Source organism: Hyperolius riggenbachi, chromosome 10 (assembly GCF_040937935.1).
Source record: "Hyperolius riggenbachi isolate aHypRig1 chromosome 10, aHypRig1.pri, whole genome shotgun sequence".
Lineage (NCBI taxonomy): Eukaryota > Metazoa > Chordata > Amphibia > Anura > Hyperoliidae > Hyperolius > Hyperolius riggenbachi.
Window position 1 is genome coordinate 285586686 of NC_090655.1, and position 23059 is coordinate 285609744.

The following is a 23059-nucleotide window of genomic DNA, read 5'->3' on the forward strand; positions in this document are numbered from 1 at the left end:
TTAAATTTTATGTCTCAGGAAAAAATCTCTCTAAAGCTGGCTACACACCATGCAATTTCCCAGCGTAGGGTAATCTGGCAGGAAATGTCCAAACTGCTCCCAATCAATAATAGGATTGATTTCCCTGAGATAATTGGATGGGAGCAGATCGAACATGATGGAAATAATCATCCAATTACCGCCGATCAGATGGGAAACTGCATCATGTGCTTTCAGCATTAGACAGGGTTGTCAGAGTTGAAAATAAAGAAACTTAGTTGAGAGCCAACATTGCTATTTATTGAAAAAAAAAGTTCAAAGTACAGGTGTTTGTTACTTTATGTTTTGTGCATTGAATCATAAATAAACCCAAACAACCATACATGAAATGCACTAATCAACTCCACATATGAAATGCACCAATCACCCCCACATATGAAATGCACCAATCATCCCCACATATGAAATGCACCAATCATCCCCACATATGAAATGCACCAATCATCCCTATATATGAAATTATTAATCACCCACACAAATGAAATGCACTAATCACTCCCATACAGTATAATTTCGTTATATTAAACGCCAAGGAACCAGGAAAAATGGTTTACTATATCACAAGTTTACTAATATCTGAAATTGTCCTAGAAAGAGCCCAGCATGCCCTGGTACATTCTCTGCTGCAGAGGAGCAGCTCTGTCCTCCCATTGGAGGTACAGTACAAGTACTTGTCCTAGAAATGGCCCAGCATGCCCTGGTACATTCTCTGCTGCACAGGAGCAGCTCTGTCCTCCCATTGGAGATACAGCATAAGCACTTGTCCTGGAAATGGCCCAGCATGTCCTGGTATATTCTCTGTTGCACAGGAGCAGCTCTGTCCTCCCATTGGAGGTACAGCACAAGCACTTGTCCTAGAAATATCCCAGCATGCCCTGGTACATTCTCTGCAGCACAGGAGCAGCTCTGTCCTCCCATTGGAGGTACAGCACAAGCACTTGTCCTAGAAATATCCCAGCATGCCCTGGTACATTCTCTGCAGCACAGGAGCAGCTCTGTCCTCCCATTGGAGGTACAGTACAAGCACTTGTCCTAGAAATATCCCAGCATGCCCTGGTACATTCTCTGCTGCACAGGAGCAGCTCTGCCCCCCCCATTGGAGGTACAGTACAAGCACTTGTCCTAGAAATATCCCAGCATGCCCTGGTATATTCTCTGTTGCACAGGAGCAGCTCTGTCCTCCCATTGGAGGTACAGCACAAGCACGTGTCCTAGAAATATCCCAGCATGCCCTGGTACATTCTCTGCTGCACAGGAGCAGCTCTGTCCTCTCATTGGAGGTACAGTACAAGCACTTGTCCTAGAAATATCCCAGCATGCACTGGTGCATTCTCTGCTGCACAGGAGCAGCTCTGCCCGCCCATTGAAATGGCCCAGCATGCCCTGGTACATTCTGTGCTGCACAGGAGCAGCTCAGTCCTCCCATTGGTGGTACAGTACAAGCACTTGTCCTAGAAATGTCCCAGCATGCCCTGGTACATTCTCTGCTGCACAGGAACAGCTCTGTCCTCCCATTGGTGGTACAGTACAAGCACTTGTCCTAGAAATGTCCCAGCATGCCCCGGTACACTCTCTGCAGCACAGGAGCTGCTCTGTCCTCCCATTGGAGGTACAGTACAAGCACTTGTCCTAGAAATGGCCCAGCATGCCCTGGTGCATTCTCTGCTGCACAGGAGCAGCTCTGTCCTCCCATTGGATGTACAGTACAAGCACTTGTCCTAGAAATGCCCCAGCATGCCCTGGTACATTCTCTGCTGCACAGGAGCAGCTCTGTCCTCCTATTGGAGGTACAGTACAAGCACTTGTCCTAGAAATGGCCCAGCATGCCCTGGTACATTCCCTGCTGCACAGGAGCAGCTCTGTCCTCCCATTGGATGTACAGTACAAGCACTTGTCCTAGAAATATCCCAGCATGCCCTGGTGCATTCTCTGCTGCACAAGACCAGCTCTGTCCTCCCATTGGAGGTACGGTACAAGCACTTGTCCTAGAAATGGCCCAGCATGCCCTGGTACATTCTCTGCTGCACAGGACCAGCTCTGTCCTCCCATTGGAGGTACAGTACAAGCACTTGCACATTTGGTGTACTACAAAATTAAGTATACCTTAGAGCTGCATAGCCAGGCTGGACAATTTGCTGGTACAGTATCCAGGGCTCCTTAAAAATTGCAGCCACCACTGAATAGAGGCAATGACTCTCTTCCTGTGAGTGTCTCCGATACCTCCGGGACTTGTGGCATGTGTCCTGCAAAAGCAAAACTTGAGCCAATCATGAAGCTTCTCTTCAAAACGCAGCCAATCATGAGAAGCCTCTTGCATATGTAATGGGTGGCGGGACTTAGCACTCTCCTCTCCACTCTCCTTAGTTTTGCAGGCCGGCTCTGATCTGCACTACAAGTGTAATTAGCCTGTACCACACATGCTACCAGGAGCGCCATCACAGCGACTGGACAGTGTGCTGGGTAAGGGCTCCGCCTCTGACACAGGAGACCTGGGGTAAAATCTCGGCTCTTCCTGTTCAGTAAGCCAGCATCTATTCAGTAAGGAGTACTCGGGCGAGACTCCCTAACACTGCTGCTACCTACTGAGTGCTCTAGTGGCTGCCTCGCATGCACTTTGAGTCCGACAGGAGAAAAGCGCTATACAAATACTGCAATTATTATCGCTAACAAGGGAAGAGATACCCGGGAGAGCGTACAATCCCGTGGGAGGACTGTGATGACATCTTGTAACATGTCCAATCGACTAATGCGTCCAACTTCCACCCGAATCGGTTGCACTGTCGGTTTGGCTTGCACTTGGCGGCACTGAAGAGCCATGGATAAAATCCTGCCTCAATTACTGGAAAAAGGAAAAGAAACGTTGTAGCAGTACATCTATCTCCAAAGCATTTCCCACACTCAGCACAAGCGTCTGACAAGCCCTGATCTACATACAAAACATTTCCTAATCAAAGCACATTATTATCTCTTCTCAGCAGTGTGAAAATTCTTGTGTCTATTAAGCTGCGGTTTATACCTAAAACATTTCCCACACTCAGCACAAGAATAGGGCTTCACACCAGTGTGGGATCTCACATGTGCATCAAGCTGTGAATTTCGCGCAAAACATTTCCCACACTCTGCACATGAATAGGGCTTCTCACCAGTGTGAGATCTCTCATGTACAACAAGCTGTGATTTCTTACCAAAACATTTCCCACACTCTGCACATGAATAGGGCTTCTCACCAGTGTGAGATCTCTCATGTCTGACAAGGTCTGCTTTGGATCCAAAACATTTCCCACACTCTGCACATGAATAGGGCTTCTCACCAGTGTGAGATCTCTCATGTCTAACAAGGTCTGCTTTGAATCCAAAACATTTTTCACACTCAGCACAAAAATAGGGCTTCTCTCCAGTGTGAGATCTCTCATGACTGACTAGTTGTGATTTCCATACAAAACATTTCCCACACTCTGCACATGAATAGGGCGTCTCACCAGTGTGAGATCTCTCATGTGTGACCAGCCCCGGTTTGTGAGTGAACCATTTCCCACACTCTGCACATGAATAGCGCTTCTCACCAGTGTGAGATCTCTCATGTCTGACAAGCTGTGATTTCCACTTATAACATTTCCCACACTCAGCACATGAATAGGGCTTCTCACCAGTGTGAGATCTATTATGTTGGGTAAGGTGTGACTTCTGACCAAAACATTTCCCACACTCTGCACATGAATAAGGCTTCTCACCAGTGTGAGATCTCTCATGTATGACAAGCTGTGATTTCCATACAAAACATTTCCCACACGTGGAACAGGAATAAGGCCCTCCAGCAGGGGGAGAGCTGTGCTGGGTATGAGGCCCCTCAGGGTTAGACAGGTGAGGGGAGTCTGGGGGAATATTTGGGGTCACCAGGATATCTGCAGGAGACCCTTGTCCAGTGACATCATCATTCGCTGTACAGTCTGTGGATACAGAGAGACGAGTCTCTGAGAGGTTCCTGATGCCGGGACTCCGCGCTGCAAATAGAGAAACATCATCACTTCCTGTTAGAGAGTTCGGAGGGGAGGAGCAATTATCATTAGGGATGGTCAGTGAGCTGCTGATAATTCCAAGTTGATGCAAAGATGATGCAGATTGGAAATGGGCCAGATGTAGTATCTGCATAACTCTGCATATAATTATAATATAATTTGCACCATCTCAGAGTTATTGGCATGTCACTAACCATCGCTAGTTATCAGCCTGATAGAGAACTGCAGAAGGTTGTGCTCATTACGGGCGGCCAAACACATGACAATAACTTTGCCTTGCATGAAGCTCTTATTAGCTAGGAATTCAGCCAATCAAATGCATTGCCTGACAAATCTGATTATCTGCATGCAATTTGCATTATATTTGCATACAAGTCAGAGTTATTTGCATGTCATTGGCCATACATGGAAAGCAGTGCACTAGTTGAGAGTTCTGCCTCTGACTCAGGAGACCTGGGTTCAAATCTCAGCTCTTCCTGTTCAGTAAGCAAGCACCTATCCAGTAGGAGACCTTGGGCAAGACTCCCTAACACTGCTACTGCCTATAGAGTGCCCCGTAGTGGCTGCAGCTCTGAAGCTTTAAGTCCGCCAGAAGCACAATCAGTGTTCTCCCCAGAATTTGTTTTCCAGCCGGGTGGCATGAAAAAGTAGCCGGGTGGGGCGTGACGGGGGAATGCAGGTCCGGCACAACTCAGTCTACAGCATGGGAGGAGTAGGAAGAGGTGAGCTGATGACAGCTGGGAGGTCACGAAAATTAGCCGGGTGGAGCGTGACGGGGGAATGCAGGTCCGGCACAACTCTGCCTACAGCATGGGAGGAGTAGGAAGAGGTGAGCTGATGACAGCTGGGTGGTCACTAAAATTAGCCGGGTGGAGCGCCCGGCTAAAAGAGCCTGGGGGAACACTGAATATTAATGTTTGGTGACTAGGCTTGTCTAAATTGTAGAGCTTGGTGACACATTGGAAGCAATGAGTCAGGGCTCGTTCACTAGAGGCGCTTTTGGACTTTAACCACTTAAAGGGACTCCGAGCTCTAACTAAAAATCAAAATCGGAACTTACCTGGGGCTTTCTCCAGCCCACCGTAGGTCAGGAGGTCCCTCGGCGTCCATCTGGCTCTTTTCCCAGGGCCTGGTCAGAAATGGCTCCCCGGCGGTTCCCGCCGACACTGGGCCCGAGTGTCGGGCTCCTCTTCCTGAAAGGTGACGTCAGTCATCACCACGCCGGCCGCCTCGCGTTATCGCGGCGGCTGGCGTCACAGTACGGCGCATGCGCGATTAAACCGAGCATGCACCGTACTGTCACGCCGGCCTCCGTGATGACGACTGCTCAGGAAGAGGAGCCCGACACTCGGGCCCAGTGTCGCCGGGAGCCGCTGGGGAGCCATTTCTGACCAGGCCCTGGGAGAAGAACCAGATGGACGCAGAGGTACCTCCCAACCTACGGTGGGCTGGAGAAAGCCCCAGGTAACGATTTTCATTTTAATTAGAGCTCGGAGTCCCTTTAAGCCCACAGGGTTGTTTATTTTTTGCATCTGAGCAACCTTCACCTCCCATTCATTTGACAATAACTTTATCACTATTAATCACAATGAATTGATCTATATCTTTTTTTTCCGCCACCAATTAGGCTTTCCTTGGGTGATACATTTTCCTATAAATTAATTTATTCTACATCCATTTTAACAGGAATATTAAGAAAGAAATGTAAAAAAAATCATTATTTCTCAGTTTTTGGCCATTATAGTTTGAAAATAATACATGCTACCATAATTAAAACCCACAAATTTTATTTGCCCATTTGGCCCGCTTATTACAACTTTTGAATTATGTCCCTATCACAATGTATGGCGTCGATATTTTATTTGGAAACAAAGGTGCATTTTTTCAATTTGCGTCCATCACTATATACAAGCCCATAATTTAAAAAAATATATTAATATACTCCTTTGACATGCATATTTAAAAAGTTCACCTCCAATCAAGTCAGCACCATCAATAGTAAAAATAGCTCTTTATTGTTCAAATAGTAGGATCATCATCCCTCCAGCGACAGCTCCGCTGTTTCGATCCTCAGACCTTTTTCAAGCTGAATAGGATTATGTCACACTGATAAATCACACAATCACTCTTTAAATAGGTGTCCATGAGCCCCAGCACCAATCAGGTGTAGGCATCTTAGACCAATTGAAAAGCAGCAATGGTGGGGCGGACCACATAGAAAACTGCAGTCTTAACATGTAAATGGGAAAATCCCATAATACCCCAAGGCCAGCCCACATCCTCCCACCTCCCTCCTACATGTTCCCAGACGGACCACAGTGAAAACCGCCCATCAACTATGCTACTATATGCTAGTTTATGCTCATATGCGCACACCTTACCACCTGCTGCTGCGCTGGTCACCGCTGATTCCTCCCCGATATCTGCCGCTTCCTGAAAGTCACAATGACGTCTTAGCGTCACGTGACTAGATGCATCATGTGACTACATCACATGATGTGGACGTCACCAGGGGGCGTGAATCACACGCTCCTCATCACCATGGTGACATAAACAATGCGTACAGTCGGCTATTAGGCCGCTTCAGCGCGCCGTCACATGATGCATCTAGTCACGTGATGCTAAGACGTCATTGTGACTTTTAGGAAGCGGCAGATATCGGGAAGGAATCAGCGGTGACCAGCGCAGCAGCAGGTGGTAAGGTGTGCGCATATGCGCATAAACTAGCATATAGTAGCATAGTTGATGGGCGGTTTTCACTGTGGTCCGTCTGGGAACATGTAGGAGGGAGGTGGGAGGATGTGGGCTGGCCTTGGGGTATTATGGGATTTTCCCATTTACATGTTAAGACTGCAGTTTTCTATGTGGTCCGCCCCACCATTGCTGCTTTTCAATTGGTCTAAGATGCCTACACCTGATTGGTGCTGGGGCTCATGGACACCTATTTAAAGAGTGATTGTGTGATTTATCAGTGTGACATAATCCTATTCAGCTTGAAAAAGGTCTGAGGATCGAAACAGCGGAGCTGTCGCTGGAGGGATGATGATCCTACTATTTGAACAATAAAGAGTTATTTTTACTATTGATGGTGCTGACTTGATTGGAGGAGAAGCTGTTTTAACCTCCCTGGCGGTAAGCCCGAGCTGAGCTCGGGCTATGCCGCGCAGGGGGAGATCTCAGCCCCCGGTGGGGCGATTTTCGTTCTGTAAATTGCTGTGCGCGCAGCCAGCACTTTGCTAGCCGCGCGCACAGCTTGATCGCCGCCGCTCTGCGGCGATCGGCCGCACGCAGCGGCTGAAGAGGGGCCCCCCCCCCGCCAGAGCCCTGCGCTGCCCGGATCAATGAGTTCCGGGCAGCGCTATGGGCTGGATCGGGTGTGCCTGACGTCAGGACGTCGGCTGACGTCCATGACGTCATCCCGATCGTCGCCATGGCGACAGGAGAAGCCAAACAGGGGAACGCGTTATATACGCGTTCCCCTGTTTGCTATAGATGCCGGCGACGATCTGACTAGAGGGCCACATGCGCCCTCTAGTGGTGTTTCATGTAGCTACCACTCTGGTAGCTTTACATGAAACATTAAAAAAAAAATTAAAAAAAATTGGAATTCTGCAATTTTTGCAGAAAAAATTAACCGCCAAGGAGGTTAAGTGTCTACTTGTGAAGAGGCACTGCAAGTCTAAGCACATCAAATCTCCACTCCGTGGGTGCTCGCTTGACACTGAATTATTATAATTTAAAAAGTTCAGACCATTATGTAACTATTTATGTTTTTGTTTTGTTTTTTAATTGTATTTTTTTTATTAAACATTTTATTTGGGTAATTTTTGGTGTGGGAGGTAAACAGCTAATTTTAAATGTGAAAAAAGGGATTTATTGAATAAAAAATGGATGTGGGTGTAGTTTTACTATTTGGCCACAAGATGGCCGCAGTCAAAAAGTCCTGGAATTGTATTTCTTCTTTTCCGGATCAAAGAGTTCACTTCCTGACTTGCATCAGAGAGTGAATTAAAAAAACGCTCTTAAATAGCGCTTTGAAAAACGCTTAGCAAAAACACCAAGCGCACAGAATTAGTCAGAAATCGCAAAACAAAAACGCGTAAAAAAAGTCCAACGCGAACGGCCACGCTGTCGGAACGCAATGGGAACAGGGCCTAACTCCTGTGACAACAGACCTCTACGTACTTATAGCAAGAAATCTGTGTTATGTTTGTAGAGCAATGTGGTGTCACTTACACATTCTTATTACCATGGTATCCTTGTGTCACTCATATGCCCTTTGTAATGTCCCTTTATCCCTCTCTTGTCCCCAATGGTGCTAATAAAGATATTGTGACGTTACACAACACTAAATTATAGGAGCAGCGAGGTGGAGGAATTCTCCAGTTATGTCATGGAGATCCCAAACCACTAATACTTCTGTAGCTGGATATACATACATACATACATATATACTCCTATACATAAGTCACCCCTACTGTGACCAATCTGTGTACAGTAATGTACAGTGACCATTATCAGCTTATTACAGGCAGGTAACACTAAGTCACCCCTACTGTGACCAATCTGTGTACTGTAATGTACAGTGACCATTATCAACTTATTACATGCCGGTAACACTAAGTCACCCTTACTGTGACCAATCTGTGTACAGTAATGCACAGTGACTGTTATCAGCTTATTACAGGCAGGTAACACTAAGTCACCCCCTACTGTGAACAAACTGTGTACAGTAATGTACAGTGACCATTATCAGCTTATTACAGGCAGGTAACACTAAGTCACCCCCTACTGTGAACAAACTGTGTACAGTAATGTACAGTGACCATTATCAGCTTATTACAGGCCAGTAACACTAAGTCACCCCTACTGTGACCAATCTGTGCACAGTAATGTACAGTGACCATTATCAGCTTAATACAGGCTGGTAACACTACGTCACCCCTACTGTGACCAATCTGTGTACAGTAATGTACAATGATCATCATCAGCTTATTACAGGCTGGTAACACTAAGTCACCCCTACTGTGACCAATCTGTGTACAGTAATGTACAGTAACCATTATAGGCTTATTACAGGCCGGTAACACTAAGTCACCCCTACTGTGTATCTGTGTACAGTAATGTACAGTGACCATTATCAGCTTATTACAGGCAGGTAACACTAAGTCACCCCTACTGTGACCAATCTGTGCACAGTAATGTACAGTGACCATTATCAGCTTATTACAGGCCAGTAACACTAAGTCACCCCTACTGTGACCAATCTGTGCACAGTAATGTACAGTGACCATTATCAGCTTATTACAGGCCAGTAACACTAAGTCACCCCTACTGTGACCAATCTGTATACAGTAATGTACAGTGACCATTATCAGCTTATTACAGGCCAGTAACACTAAGTCACCCCTACTGTGACCAATCTGTGCACAGTAATGTACAGTGACCATTATCAGCTTATTACAGGCCAGTAACACTAAGTCACCCCTACTGTGACCAATCTGTGTACAGTAATGTACAGTGACCATTATCAGCTTATTACAGGCCAGTAACACTAAGTCACCCCTACTGTGACCAATCTGTGTACAGTAATGTACAGTGACCATTATCAGCTTATTACAGGCCGGTAACACTAAGTCACCCCCTACTGTGACCAATCTGTGTACAGTAATATACAGTGACCACTATCAGCTTATTACAGGCCAGTAACACTAAGTCACCCCTACTGAGATCAATCTGTGTACAGTAATGTACAGTGACCATTATCAGCTTATTACAGGCCGGTAACACTAAGTCACCCCTACTGTGACCAATCTCTGTACAGTAATGTACTGTGACCATTATCAGCTTATTACTGGTCAGTAACACTAAGTCCCCACTACTGTGACCAATCTGTGCACAGTAATGTACAGTGACCATTATCAGCTTATTACAGGCCAGTAACACTAAGTCACCCCTACTGTGACCAATCTGTGTACAGTAATGTACAATGACCATTATCAGCTTATTACAGGCCAGTAACACTAAGTCACCCCCTACTGTGACCAATCTGTGTACAGTAATATACAGTGACCATTATCAGCTTATTACAGGCCAGTAACACTAAGTCACCCCTACTGTGACCAATCTGTGTACAGTAATGTACAGTGACCACTATCAGCTTATTACAGGCCAGTAACACTAAGTCACCCCTACTGTGACCAATCTCTGTACAGTAATGTACACTGATCATTGCCAGCTTATTATAGGCCATTAAAACTAAATATAGCCATACATCTAGCAAGGATGGGCAGATTCAACCAAAAGACTAATCTCTCACACAGTCATACCAGCAATGAAGATACACATTTAATTTATAATAACTCCTGATTACTCACCTGTTCTGCCCTCTATAACATTGTCCTCCTCTTTAATTGTCACCATCATGTCACCCTCCTCCATAGACTGCTGATCACTCCTCACATACGTCTCTTCTTCTTCCTCTTTACTTGTCCTCATCATGTCACCCTCCTCCATAGACTGCTGATCACTCCTCACATACGTCTCTTCTTCCTCCTCTTTACTTGTCCCCATCAAGTCACCCTCCTCCATAGACTGCTGATCACTCCTCACGTACGTCTCTTCTTCTTCCTCTTTACATGTCCTCATCATGTCCCCCTCCTCCATAGACTGCTGATCACTCCTCACGTACGTCTCTTCTTCTTCCTCTTTACTTGTCCTCATCCTGACACCCTCCTCCATAGACTGCTGATCACTTCTCACATATGTGTCTTCTTCCTTTTTATAGGTCCTCATCATGTCTCCCTCCTCCATAGACTGCTGATCACTCCTCACATACGTCTCTTCTTCTTCCTCCTTAACCACAGGAGCACTTACAAGTATCAGTTCTCCATCCTAAGTTCACAAAATGAGAGCTGATGTGAATTGTGAACACAGATAACAGCATATGCAGAAGGAAAAATGTAATACAGTCTGGAGTTTCTGGAGACCCTCAGTCCCACCTACCTGATAATGGTGGGGGGTGGTATGACCTTGCTGTGGACAATCCTGGGAATAAAGAGGACCTGTACATCTCTCTGGTGGGTTTCTGTTACTGGATACATCTGTAGGAAACACACACACTGACTGAATACATTGTCTCTATGTGTTTATCAGATGATGGAGGATCTAGGTGGACAATCCTGGGAATAAAGAGGACCTGTACATCTTTGTGGTGGGTTTCTGTTACTGGATCCTTCTGTAGGAAACACACACACTGACTGAATACATTGTCTCTATGTGTTTATCAGAGGATGGGGGATCTAGGTGGACAATCCTGGGAATAAAGAGGACCTGTACATCTCTCTGGTGGATTTCTATTACTGGATACATCTGTAGGAAACACACACACTGACTGAATACATTGTCTCTATATGTTTATCAGATGATGGGAGATCTAGGTGGACAATCCTGGGAATAAAGAGGACCTGTACATCTCTCTGGTAGGTTTCTGTTACTGGATACATCTGTAGGAGACACACACTGACTGAATACATTGTCTCTATGTGTTTATCAGATGATGGGGGATCTAGGTGGACAATGCTGGGAATAAAGAGGACCTGTACATCTCTCTGGTGGATTTCTATTACTGGATACATCTGTAAGAAACACACACACTGACTGAATACATTGTCTCTATATGTTTATCAGATGATGGGGGATCTAGGTGGACAATCCCAGGAATAAAGAGGACCTGTACATCTCTCTGGTGGGTTTCTGTCACTGGATACATCTGTAGGAAACACACACACTGACTGAATACATTGTCTCTATGTGATTATCAGATGATGGGGGGATCTAGGTGGACAATCCTGGGAATAAAGAGGACCTGTACACCTCTCTGGTGGGTTTCTGTTACTGGATACATCTGTAGGAAACACACACACTGACTGAATACATTGTCTCTATGTGATTATCAGATGATGGGTGATCTAGGTGGACAATCCTGGGAATAAAGAGGACCTGTACACCTCTCTGGTGGATTTCTGTTACTGGATACATCTGTAGGAGACACACACTGACTGAATACATTGTCTCTATGTGTTTATCAGATGATGGAGGATCTAGGTGGACAATCCTGGGAATAAAGAGGACCTGCACATCTCTCTGGTGGGTTTCTGTTACTGGAGACATCTGTAGGAAACACACACACTGACTGAATACATTGTCTCTATGAGATTATCAGATGATGGGGGATCTAGGTGGGCAATCCTGGGAATAAAGAGGACCTGTACATCTCTCTGCTGGGTTTCTGTTACTGGATACATCTGTAGGAAACACGCACACAGACTGAGTACATTGTCTCTATTTTTTATGAGACTGTCAGATTCCTTGTTATAACACACTGAAAACCTGTCTTCTATTTTCTTTTTAGTGAACTCTAATGATTTATATAATCCTGGCAAAAGATATGTATACATGTCAAGAATTATTGTCAGTTATATGCTAGCAATAGTTATCCCTTAAACAAGAGCAAAAAAGCTTCATTTCAAATGTATTCTGAAAAGCTTGCTAAGAGGATTTGTTTACAATGTATTCTGGAGACGTAGATAATAGTTTGAGACAAGCAAGGTCACCATGTCTTTCTATATTTTGGGAATTATGCTGGGTATACACGGTGCGTTCCCGCACTCGATGCGCCGCTCGATTCCCGTCGATTTGTCTATTTCCGACATGTCCGATTCGCGTTTCAATGGATCATTAGGTCGATTTGCAATACTGTACATGGCAATTGACCTAAAAAATCGGAAATGCTCAGAAATAATTGAATCGTCGGGAATCGAGCGGTGCATCGAGTGCGGGAACGTACTGTGTGCTGAAATTAGTGACAGCAGAAAAACTCAAACATTAACTTAAACTTAAAATGTCAGATTGATAAAGCATTTTTAATCAAAATATTATACTTTATATTACGCTGCCACCTGGCAGTTTTATAATCTTTATTAAATTAATATATAATATTAATATGTTAATACTAATTTATAAAACAAATAAAATAAAGGTTTTCCTATTATTCAAAAATGTTTAAATATTGACACCTGCCAGTGGAAGTTATTAAAATAGAATTTGTACAATAAAAAATATACCAATTGAGTCACTGTGATCTCCTGGGTCCCTCCTTGCCATTTCTGACGCTCCCCACCGTGATCCTGGCTCTTAATTGCCAGTTTTAGGCAGTGTTTACAAACAAAAAACATGGCCGCTAACCAGGAAGTGATGTACAGTGAGTTGCAAAAGTATTCGGCCTCCTTGAAGTTTTCCACATTTTGTCATATTACTGCCACAAACATGAATCAATTTTATTGGAATTCCACATGAAAGACCAACACAAAGTGGTGTACATGTGAGAAGTGGAACGAAAATCATACAGGATTCCAAACATTTTTTACAAATAAATAACTGCAAAGTGGTGTGTGCATAATTATTCGGCCCCCTTTGATCTGAGTGCAGTCAGTTGCCTACAGACATTGCCTGATGAGTGCTAATGACTAAATAGAGTGCACCTGTGTGTAATCTAATGTCAGTACAAATACAGCTGCTCTGTGAGGGCCTCAGAGGTTGTCTAAGAGAATATTGGGAGCAACAACACCGTGAAGTCCAAAGAACACACAAGACAGGTCAGGGATCAAGTTATTGAGAAATTTAAAGCAGGCTTAGGCTACAAAAAGATTTCCAAAGCCTTGAACATCCCACAGAGCACTGTTCAAGCGATCATTCTGAAATGGAAGGAGTATGGCACAACTGTACACCTACCAAGACAAGGCTGTCCACCTAAACTCACAGGCCAAACAAGGAGAGCGCTGATCAGAAATGCAGTCAAGAGGCCCATGGTGACTCTGGACGAGCTGCAGAGATCTACAGCTCAGGTGGGAGACTCTGTCCATAGGACAACTATTAGTCATGCACTGTACAAAGTTGGCCTTTATGGAATAGTGGCAAGAAGAAAGGCATTGTTAACAGAAAGCATAAGAAGTCCCGTTTGCAGTTTGCCACAAGCCATGTGGGGGACACAGCAAACATGTGGAAGAAAGTGCTCTGGTCAGATGAGACCAAAATGGAACGTTTTGGCCAAAATGCAAAACGCTATGTGTGGCAGAAAACTAACACTGCACATCACTCTGAACACACCATCCCCACTGTCAAATATGGTGGTGGCAGTATCATGCTCTGGGGGTGCATCTCTTCAGCAGGGACAGGGAAGCTGGTCAGAGTTGATGGGAATATATATGGAGCCAAATACAGTGCAAACTTGGAAGAAAACCTCTTGGAGACTGCAAAAGACTTGAGACTGGGGCGGAGGTTCACCTTCCAGCAGGACAATGACCCTAAACATAAAGCCAGGGCAACAATGGAATGGTTTAAAACAAAACATATCTATGTGTTAGAATGAGCCAGTCAAAGTCCAGATCTAAATCCAATCGAGAATCTGTGGCAAGATCTGAAAACTGCTGTTCACAAACGCTGTCCATCTAATCTGACTGAGCTGGAGCTGTTTTGCAAAGAAGAATGGGCAAGGATTTCAGTCTCTAGATGTGCAAAGCTGGTAGAGAAATACCCTAAAAGACTGGCAGCTGTAATTGCAGCAAAAGGTGGTTCTACAAAGTATTGACTCAGGGGGCTGAATAATTACGCACACCCCACTTTGCAGTTATTTATTTGTAAAAAATGTTTGGAATGATGTATGATTTTCGATCCACTTCTCACATGTACACCACTTTGTATTGGTCTTTCACGTGGAATTCCCCAAAAAATTGATGCATGTTTGTGGCAGTAATGTGACAAAATGTGAAAAACTTCAAGGGGGCTGAATACTTTTGCAACCCACTGTGTGTGTGTATATATATATATATATATATATATATATATATATATATATATATATATATATATATATATATATAATATGTTACAGTATACTACAAGTTTTTATCTGCACTATCTGCACTAACTATCTGCACTCCAGTCTGCCAGCAGCTCGACCCTCCCCCCCTCCTCCTTAGCCTCAAAACTGTCCGTGAGGAATACGCAAAGCACACACTGTTTGGGGGCATGCATAACTTGTCCCTATCACAGCAGAGGCAGCACATTCCTCCCTGGGTCGACAAAGCTTGACAAAGAGAAGAACAGAGAGAGTGCAACTAGAAAAGGCTGCAGTAACACAGACCACATTAGAACAGGTATAGGAACTTATAGGGTAAAAGAAATAAGGCTGAACATTTTGTTATAGAGTCTAGTTAGGAATTTTTTTGCATAAGAAAGACAAGTACAGTGTATAGAAAATGGCTCTAAACTATTAAGTTATCATATGCAATTATATCTTATATGATTAATTGTTTTAAGAAGAATTACATAATCAGTGCTATATTCAAATGAGTAAATGAGTATATTGTTTCAAGCCCTGCATACTCTAATAAGCAAAGATGGCTTCTGCAAAAGGACAGAAACATTCCAAGCTAATCAGTACAGAGACATAATATCAGAAGTGCGTCATGAAAGACAGATAGAATGAAAGTTGTTTAATATTTTAAAAGTCCCAATGTCTGGGGCAATTAATCAGCAGGTCAAGATAGCTGCTGACATCCAGTTTTAATAAACTGCGTCAAGCAGACCGGATAAGCAAATGTCAGTATGTGTAAATATCCCAAACTGCGTCAATTCCCACAGATAACTTAAATAAGGAATTTGTAAACAAAATAGATTATGACCTAGGTATTAAAAACATGATAAAGATTGACGCACAGAAATTTCCACCAATCAGAAGTAAAGATTGAGGGATATTCCAAATGAAGCAGCCATATTGAATTCAGTGAGTATAAAAATAGGTGGTTTCAGAGCTATTCAGAGACATCCAGACTGAATCTCTCCTGAAAGACACCAGCTCAGCTACAAGCCAGAAGCTGCCTTCCCACACGTGGCTCTAGATGCTGAAGAGATGGCAGAGAAGGGGTAATATGCTTCATATTCTGGTGATTGACTTTATTCATTTTTCAGCATAAAGTTCTGCTAAACGTCATTTTTTTCAAGAAGATTACTACAAGTTTTTATAGAGCTACTAGATATAGATAAGACTATTTTTGATCCTATTCTATATAATACAACTGTTAACACTCTTTTTTGAATGTACTTTAAAGATTGATGATCGCTTGGCTATGGCCATGATGAGATGGAATACTGTCAGAAGGAAACACTACTTGGAACTCTTCATATTTTGTATATCTGCTGTATGATAAACAAATACAATTCTTTATATTAAATCAAATACTGAGTGCTCTGATTTATTTCAAAGTATTCTGTCAATCTATAATTACTGTTATAGAGGGTTCACACCCGCTATGCTGGATTTATATGATAGCAATGCTTTAGAGGCTAGACCTTTACAGAGACAGCGATCATGCAAAAGGCAAGAACCACTCAGGTCCATCCATAATATTCTCTCCTTTAAATTAAATGAAAGTCTTCTCTTACCCAGTGATGTGAGGGGTGGTTGACGCTCCTTCATGCTGTCCTTGTAGAGGTCCTGGTGTCCTTCTATATACTGCCCCTCCTCCATGGAGAAATAGATGAGACAATGAGCCTCCTTATAGGAACCTGACACACAGAATGATACAGTCACCACCATACACATCACTAGCTGTCACTGGATACTGTCCCATAATTCCTGGTAATGCTCAACTCACCCCGACAGCAGATCAGTGAGGATGTTGTGGGCTTCTCGTGTCTCTCAGATATCAGGGGGTGAGGTGGGGGCACCGCGATGGTCACCAGACTTCACAGAAGGGAGACTCTGTATGGAGAGACTGAAGGTAAGGTCATGTGACACTCTCAGAATCCTCCTCAGCTCTCCAGTCATGTGACACTCCCAGAATCCTCCTCACCTCTCCAGTAATGTGACACTCCCAGGATCCCCCTCACCTCTCCAGTCCTGTGACACACCCAGAAACCTCCTCACCTCTCCAGTCATGTGACACTCTCAGAATCCTCCTCACCTGTCCAGTCATGTGACACTCCCTCACCTCGATACCTATCTTCTACTCCAACACTCAAGCACCTGTCCTCCACTCCCCACCATGTGCTCCTCTATCACCTTTATATCTGTCCAACCCCACCACAATACCTGCCCACCTCTGCCCCAATATGTGCCCCTCCCTCACCCAATACCTCCACTCCTATGTGCTCTTCCCCCAACCAATACATGTCCTCCCCTCTCCACTATGTGCTCCTCCCCTCCCCATTACCTGTCCTCCACTCCCCCACTATGTGCTCCTCCCCTCCCCATTACCTGTCCTCCCCTCCCCCACTATGTGCTCCTCCCCTCCCCATTACCTGTTCTCCCCAATCCCACTATGTGCTCCACCCTCACCCCAATACCTGTCCTCTCCTCCTCACTATGTGCTCCTCCCCTCCCCCCAATACCTGTCCTCCCCTCCCCCCACTATGTGCTCCTCCCTCCCCCACCCCAATACCTGCCCTCCCCTCCCCCACTATGTGCTCCTCCCCCAGCCCATTACCTTTTCTCCCCTCCCCACGTGTTTATTTCAAATAAAATTATTTACTGTTTTTACTTTTCTATTTTTTATTCATAGTTGATATATTTACCTCAAACTTTCCGCTCACCTCCTCAGTCGGCAGCCCGAGCTAATCTCTGAGCTACTTCCGGTCTCGCGTAATTATTTCCTTTTTTCATCAATTCCTGTTTCTGCCTTCCAGCTCGTGGTTATGACGTCGCCATCTTGTGGTCAGTCAGCTAACTGCAACCTTAATACAGAATAGGAATAGAGCGTAGTCGGAGAGTATCGGGGAAAATGAGGATGGCGAGATATTATTATTTATTATTATTAGGTATTTATATAGCGCCACATCTTCCGCAGCACTGTACAGAGAATATTGTCTTGTCACTGACTGTCCTCAGAGGAGCTCACAATCTAACCCCTGCTATAATTCTATGTCTATGTATGTATTGTGTAGTGTATTTTATGTATCGTAGTCTAGGGCCAATTTAGGAGTAAGCCAATTAACTTATCTGTATGTTTTTGGGGCGTGGGAGGAAACCTGAGTGCCCAGACAAAACCCATGCAGACATGGGGAGAACATATACAGGCGGGACCAATATAATGTGGCCGTGGCCAGGATTTGGAGGCATTTCCCCAAACGCATTTATTTATATAAAACCCTCACCGTCTGTGGTGCTGTATAGAGGTGTAGCGAACGGTTCGCCGGCGAACAGTTCCAGGCGAACATTGGTGGTTCGCGTTCGCCTGCGACAGTTGAACTTTTCCGGAAGTTCGATTCGCCCCATAATGCACTATGAGGGTCAACTTTGACCCTCTGCATCATAGTCAGCAGGCACATTGTAGCCATTCAGGCTACAGTAAGCCCTGGAGCCCCACCCCCCCCCCCTTATATAAGGCAGGTTCCGGCGGCCATTACACTCACTCGTGTTAGAGATGGGAAGTTCGGATCTTTTCAATGATCCGGATGATTCGAATCGGATCATTGAAGAGATCCGGATCTTTGATCCGAATCTCGGATCATTTTACTACCGGAAGCATTCGGGGGTGAAATGAACAGCAGGACAGGTCTGTGGACAGGAGAAGGGGAGGGAGTGGACACACAGAGAAGGGGAGAAGATGGACAGAGGGCAGGGAGTGGACAGAGAAGGGAGGAGGGACGAGCAGAGAGCAGAAATGTTTGCACGTAATACCCACATGCTGAAGTCATATGCTTTACATATATTTCACCTATATGTTCATCTGTACACTTTGAAAGAAAAGGTCGCACAGTGAAAGAAAGCATTCCCAGAAGATAAGTGCAGCTGTTTAGTGCCGAGTGCAGGAGGATTATATTGCCTTTCAATCACAGTGTCTGCAAAGTTACTGAGCTGTGCTGAGCCAAAAGTTTCCAATGTGATTACTGTGCAGCACTACGGAACAGACAGCCTATAATGAGCAGCACATTGCAGCCAGTATGTGTGCTCCACACATATCTGGCAGTGGCACCCATGTCCCCTCTCTCTCATCTACCTGTCTCCCTGCAAGGCTGGCTCCCATCCAACAGAGCGATCCATCTCTGCTCTGCTTCCAAGACCCCGCTGCCCGCTGAGAGGGGGCGTGTCGCTCCTGGCCCCGCCCCTTTTGCGATCCGAATTGTTCATTTTGATGATTCGGATGATCGACTCATAAAATAGATTCGGATCAAAGATCCGAATCGTTCATGATCCGGACAACACTAACTCGTGTGCCTGCTAGTGAGAGGAAAGGGACAGCTGCTGCAGACTTGTTCTTCTAGGGACAGTTTAGTTAGGTTCTTGGCTGCTTAGTTTGCTCCTGGCTGACTGTTATTGCTTTATAGCACCCTAGCTTTTGTCAAAGCTCATCCTGTACTTTTTTTTTTTTTTTACTGTGTGTCAAACTGACACTTTTGTTGCATGCACAGCCTTGCTAAATGATAGTGTGTGTGTGCCACTGCCAGCAGCCCAGCACATTCAGTGACTGACTGCCTGTGTGTGTGACAGGGAGCTGCACATTGTACTGTACCCAGTACTGCATATACCCAGTACCTGTTGTGTTTACTTAACCCACCTCATCACTGCATATACCTAGCTTTGTGTTGAGTGAACCCAACTCACTGCATATACCTACTACCTGTAGTGTTGAGTGAACCCAGCTCACTGCATACACCTACTACCTGCTGTGTTTACTTAACCCACCTCATCACTGCACATAACTACCTGTAGTGTTGAGTGAACCCAGCTCACTGCATACACCTACTACCTGTTGTGTTTACTTAACCCACCTCATCACTGCATATACCTAGCTTTGTGTTGAGTGAACCCAACTCACTGCATATACCTACTACCTGTTGTGTTGAGTGAACCCAGCTCACTGCATACACCTACTACCTGCTGTGTTTACTTAACCCACCTCATCACTGCACATAACTACCTGTAGTGTTGAGTGAACCCAGCTCACTGCATACACCTACTACCTGTTGTGTTTACTTAACCCACCTCATCACTGCACATAACTACCTGTAGTGTTGAGTGAACCCAGCTCACTGCATACACCTACTACCTGTTGTGTTGAGTGAACCCAGCTCACTGCATACACCTACTACCTGTTGTGTTTACTTAACCCACCTCATCACTGCACACAACTACCTGTAGTGTTGAGTGAACCCAGCTCACTGCATACACCTACTACCTGTTGTGTTGAGTGAACCCAGCTCACTGCATACACCTACTACCTGTTGTGTTTACTTAACCCACCTCATCACTGCACACAACTACCTGTAGTGTTGAGTGAACCCAGCTCACTGCATATACCTACTACCTGTTGTGTTGAGTGAACCCAGCTCACTGCATATACCTACTACCTGTTGTGTTGAGTGAACCCAGCTCACTGCATATACCTACTACCTGTTGTGTTGAGTGAACCCACCTCACCGCATCCTAGTACCTTTACTGTTCAGTGAACCCACCTCACCGCATCCTAGTACCTTTACTGTTCAGTGAACCCAGCTCACTGCATCCTACTACCTGTTGTGTTGAGTGAACCCACCTCACTGCATCCTAGTACCTTTACTGTTCAGTGAACCCAGCTCACTGCATCCTACTACCTGTTGTGTTGAGTGAACCCAGCTCACTGCATACACCTACTACCTGTTGTGTTTACTTAACCCACCTCATCACTGCACACAACTACCTGTAGTGTTGAGTGAACCCAGCTCACTGCATACACCTACTACCTGTTGTGTTGAGTGAACCCAGCTCACTGCATACACCTACTACCTGTTGTGTTTACTTAACCCACCTCATCACTGCACACAACTACCTGTAGTGTTGAGTGAACCCAGCTCACTGCATATACCTACTACCTGTTGTGTTGAGTGAACCCAGCTCACTGCATATACCTACTACCTGTTGTGTTGAGTGAACCCACCTCACCGCATCCTAGTACCTTTACTGTTCAGTGAACCTAGCTCACTGCATCCTACTACCTGTTGTGTTGAGTGAACCCACCTCACTGCATCCTAGTACCTTTACTGTTCAGTGAACCCAGCTCACTGCATATACCTAGCATCCCCCCGAGATGGACAAAATGGACAAACCAGGTAGAGGGAGAGGTAGAGGCAGACCCAGAGGAAGGCCACCAGGCACCGGCAGGTCTGTGCGAGGTGGTGTTGCTGTGATTTCGTGCGGACCTGGCCCAAAATACAGTGCTCAGAAGAAGGCACGTGCCATCACTTCCCAAAATCGTGAGGAGGTGTCTGAGGAAAGTGTAGCTGGCCAGGAGGATTATGATGACGATTATACGGATACCACATATGTTCCCGGTAGAGGAGATGACCAGGGGGACAGTTCAGAGGAGAAGTCAGAGAGGACTAGGAGGAGACGACTCCATGATAGAAGCAGAAGGAGCTCGTCCTCAGAAACAGCTGGGGGCAGTGTCCGGCGCCATGTATCGCCCGCTATGGCCAGACAGCCAACATGCCCTTCAACGTCAGCTGCTGATGCCACCGTAGCACCATCACCCCAGGGGGGCTCAGCGGTTTGGAAATTTTTTAACGTGTGTGTCTCAGATCGGAGCAAAGCCATCTGTTGTCTCTGCCAGCAAAAATTGAGCCGTGGAAAGGCCAACTCTCACGTAGGGACAAGTGCTTTATGAAGGCACCTGGAGAGAAGGCACAAACAGCTATGGCAAGAACACCTGAGGAAAACCAGCACCCCTCAAAAGACAAGCCGCGGAGAACAACCGCGGCAGCCGTCACAGGGGGCTTCTGCTGCTCCACGTTCCCATGGTATTGTTCGTGGCTGGGGGGAGGAAGAATGGCTACACTTTTAAACAATTTAAAAAAACAACCATCTAAACTTTCAAACAATTTAAAAATACAACGATCTAAACTTTCAAACAATTTAATTAAAAATACAACCATCTAAACTTTCAAACAATTTAAAAATACAACCATCTATCATTTTCAAAAAAATTTAAAAAAAGGGCAAAAAAACGTGCCCTCCGTTAAACATTCTTGGCAAATGCTTTCGACTTGGTTTGTCTTCCGCTGGCTCAAGGGTCCATCTGACCACAGATGCCTGGTCTGCAAAGCACGGTCAGGGCAGCTACAGCATGGGTCTCAGCAGGCTCCCACTTCGGGCCGCAATCCAACCTTCATTCCCCGCGGTGACAATGGCAGACTTGCCCTCCATAACGGATTCCCGTTAAAGGATTTAAAGTTAATTCATTTCAAATACACAGCAGGGCCTTGAAAGTCCGCCTCCTGTATTGTTATTTTTGGTCACTACCTCGGGGCGGGCGTGCATGCCTGCCTGCTGCCCTCCTTGGATGTGTAGTGGTAGCCGTTTCTCAGGCTCCACAACGGATTCCATCCCTCATTCTCCGGCCATTACCCGGGGTCACTCACAAATGGCAGACTTGCCCGCCTCCATATGATTCTCGTGAAAGGAATGTGGTGTCATCTTTGCCCGCCATAACTGGTTCTCGTTCAAGGATTTTAAGTACATTCATTTCAAATACACAGCAGGGCCTCGAAATTCCTCCTCCTGTATTGTTATTTTTGGTCACTACCTCGGGGCGGGTGGGCGGGCGTGCATGCCTGCCCGCTGCCCTCCTTGGATGTGTAGTGGTAGCCGTTGCTCAGGCTCCACACCGGATTCAAACCCCTCATTCCCCGGCCATTACCCGGGCCGGGGTCACAATGGCAGACTTGGCCGCCTCCACAGGATTCTCATTGTAGCGGTACTAAACAAGTACACAGCAAGTAGAAAATGTAATTTAAAAACAAAACGTAAGCTTTTTAACAATGCCATGAAAAGTTGAGAAGGAAGTCACACATTACCTGACATCACTGAGTGAGGAAGAGCAATCTCGCCATGTTGCGTAGTAGTCCAGCATGGCCGTCAATACACAAACAGCTGTTTGCGGTGCGTTACACAGTGAGTTTGGTGTGTC

The 23059-nt window shown here is 45.4% G+C and overlaps 1 protein-coding gene across 1 annotated transcript; it reads right to left on the minus strand.

The window, feature by feature from the left end:
* Positions 1-3000: 3000 nt before the first annotated feature.
* LOC137537271 (zinc finger protein 501-like) lies at positions 3001-17055 on the minus strand. Its single transcript, XM_068259355.1, has 7 exons — positions 16970-17055; positions 16772-16860; positions 16560-16682; positions 11061-11158; positions 10743-10949; positions 3301-3798; positions 3001-3210 (listed from the first exon to the last, which is right to left on the minus strand). The coding sequence occupies exons 1-7, from the start codon at positions 17053-17055 to the stop codon at positions 3001-3003; spliced, it is 1311 nt and encodes a 436-aa protein (XP_068115456.1).
* Between the last annotated feature and the right edge of the window lie 6004 nt (positions 17056-23059).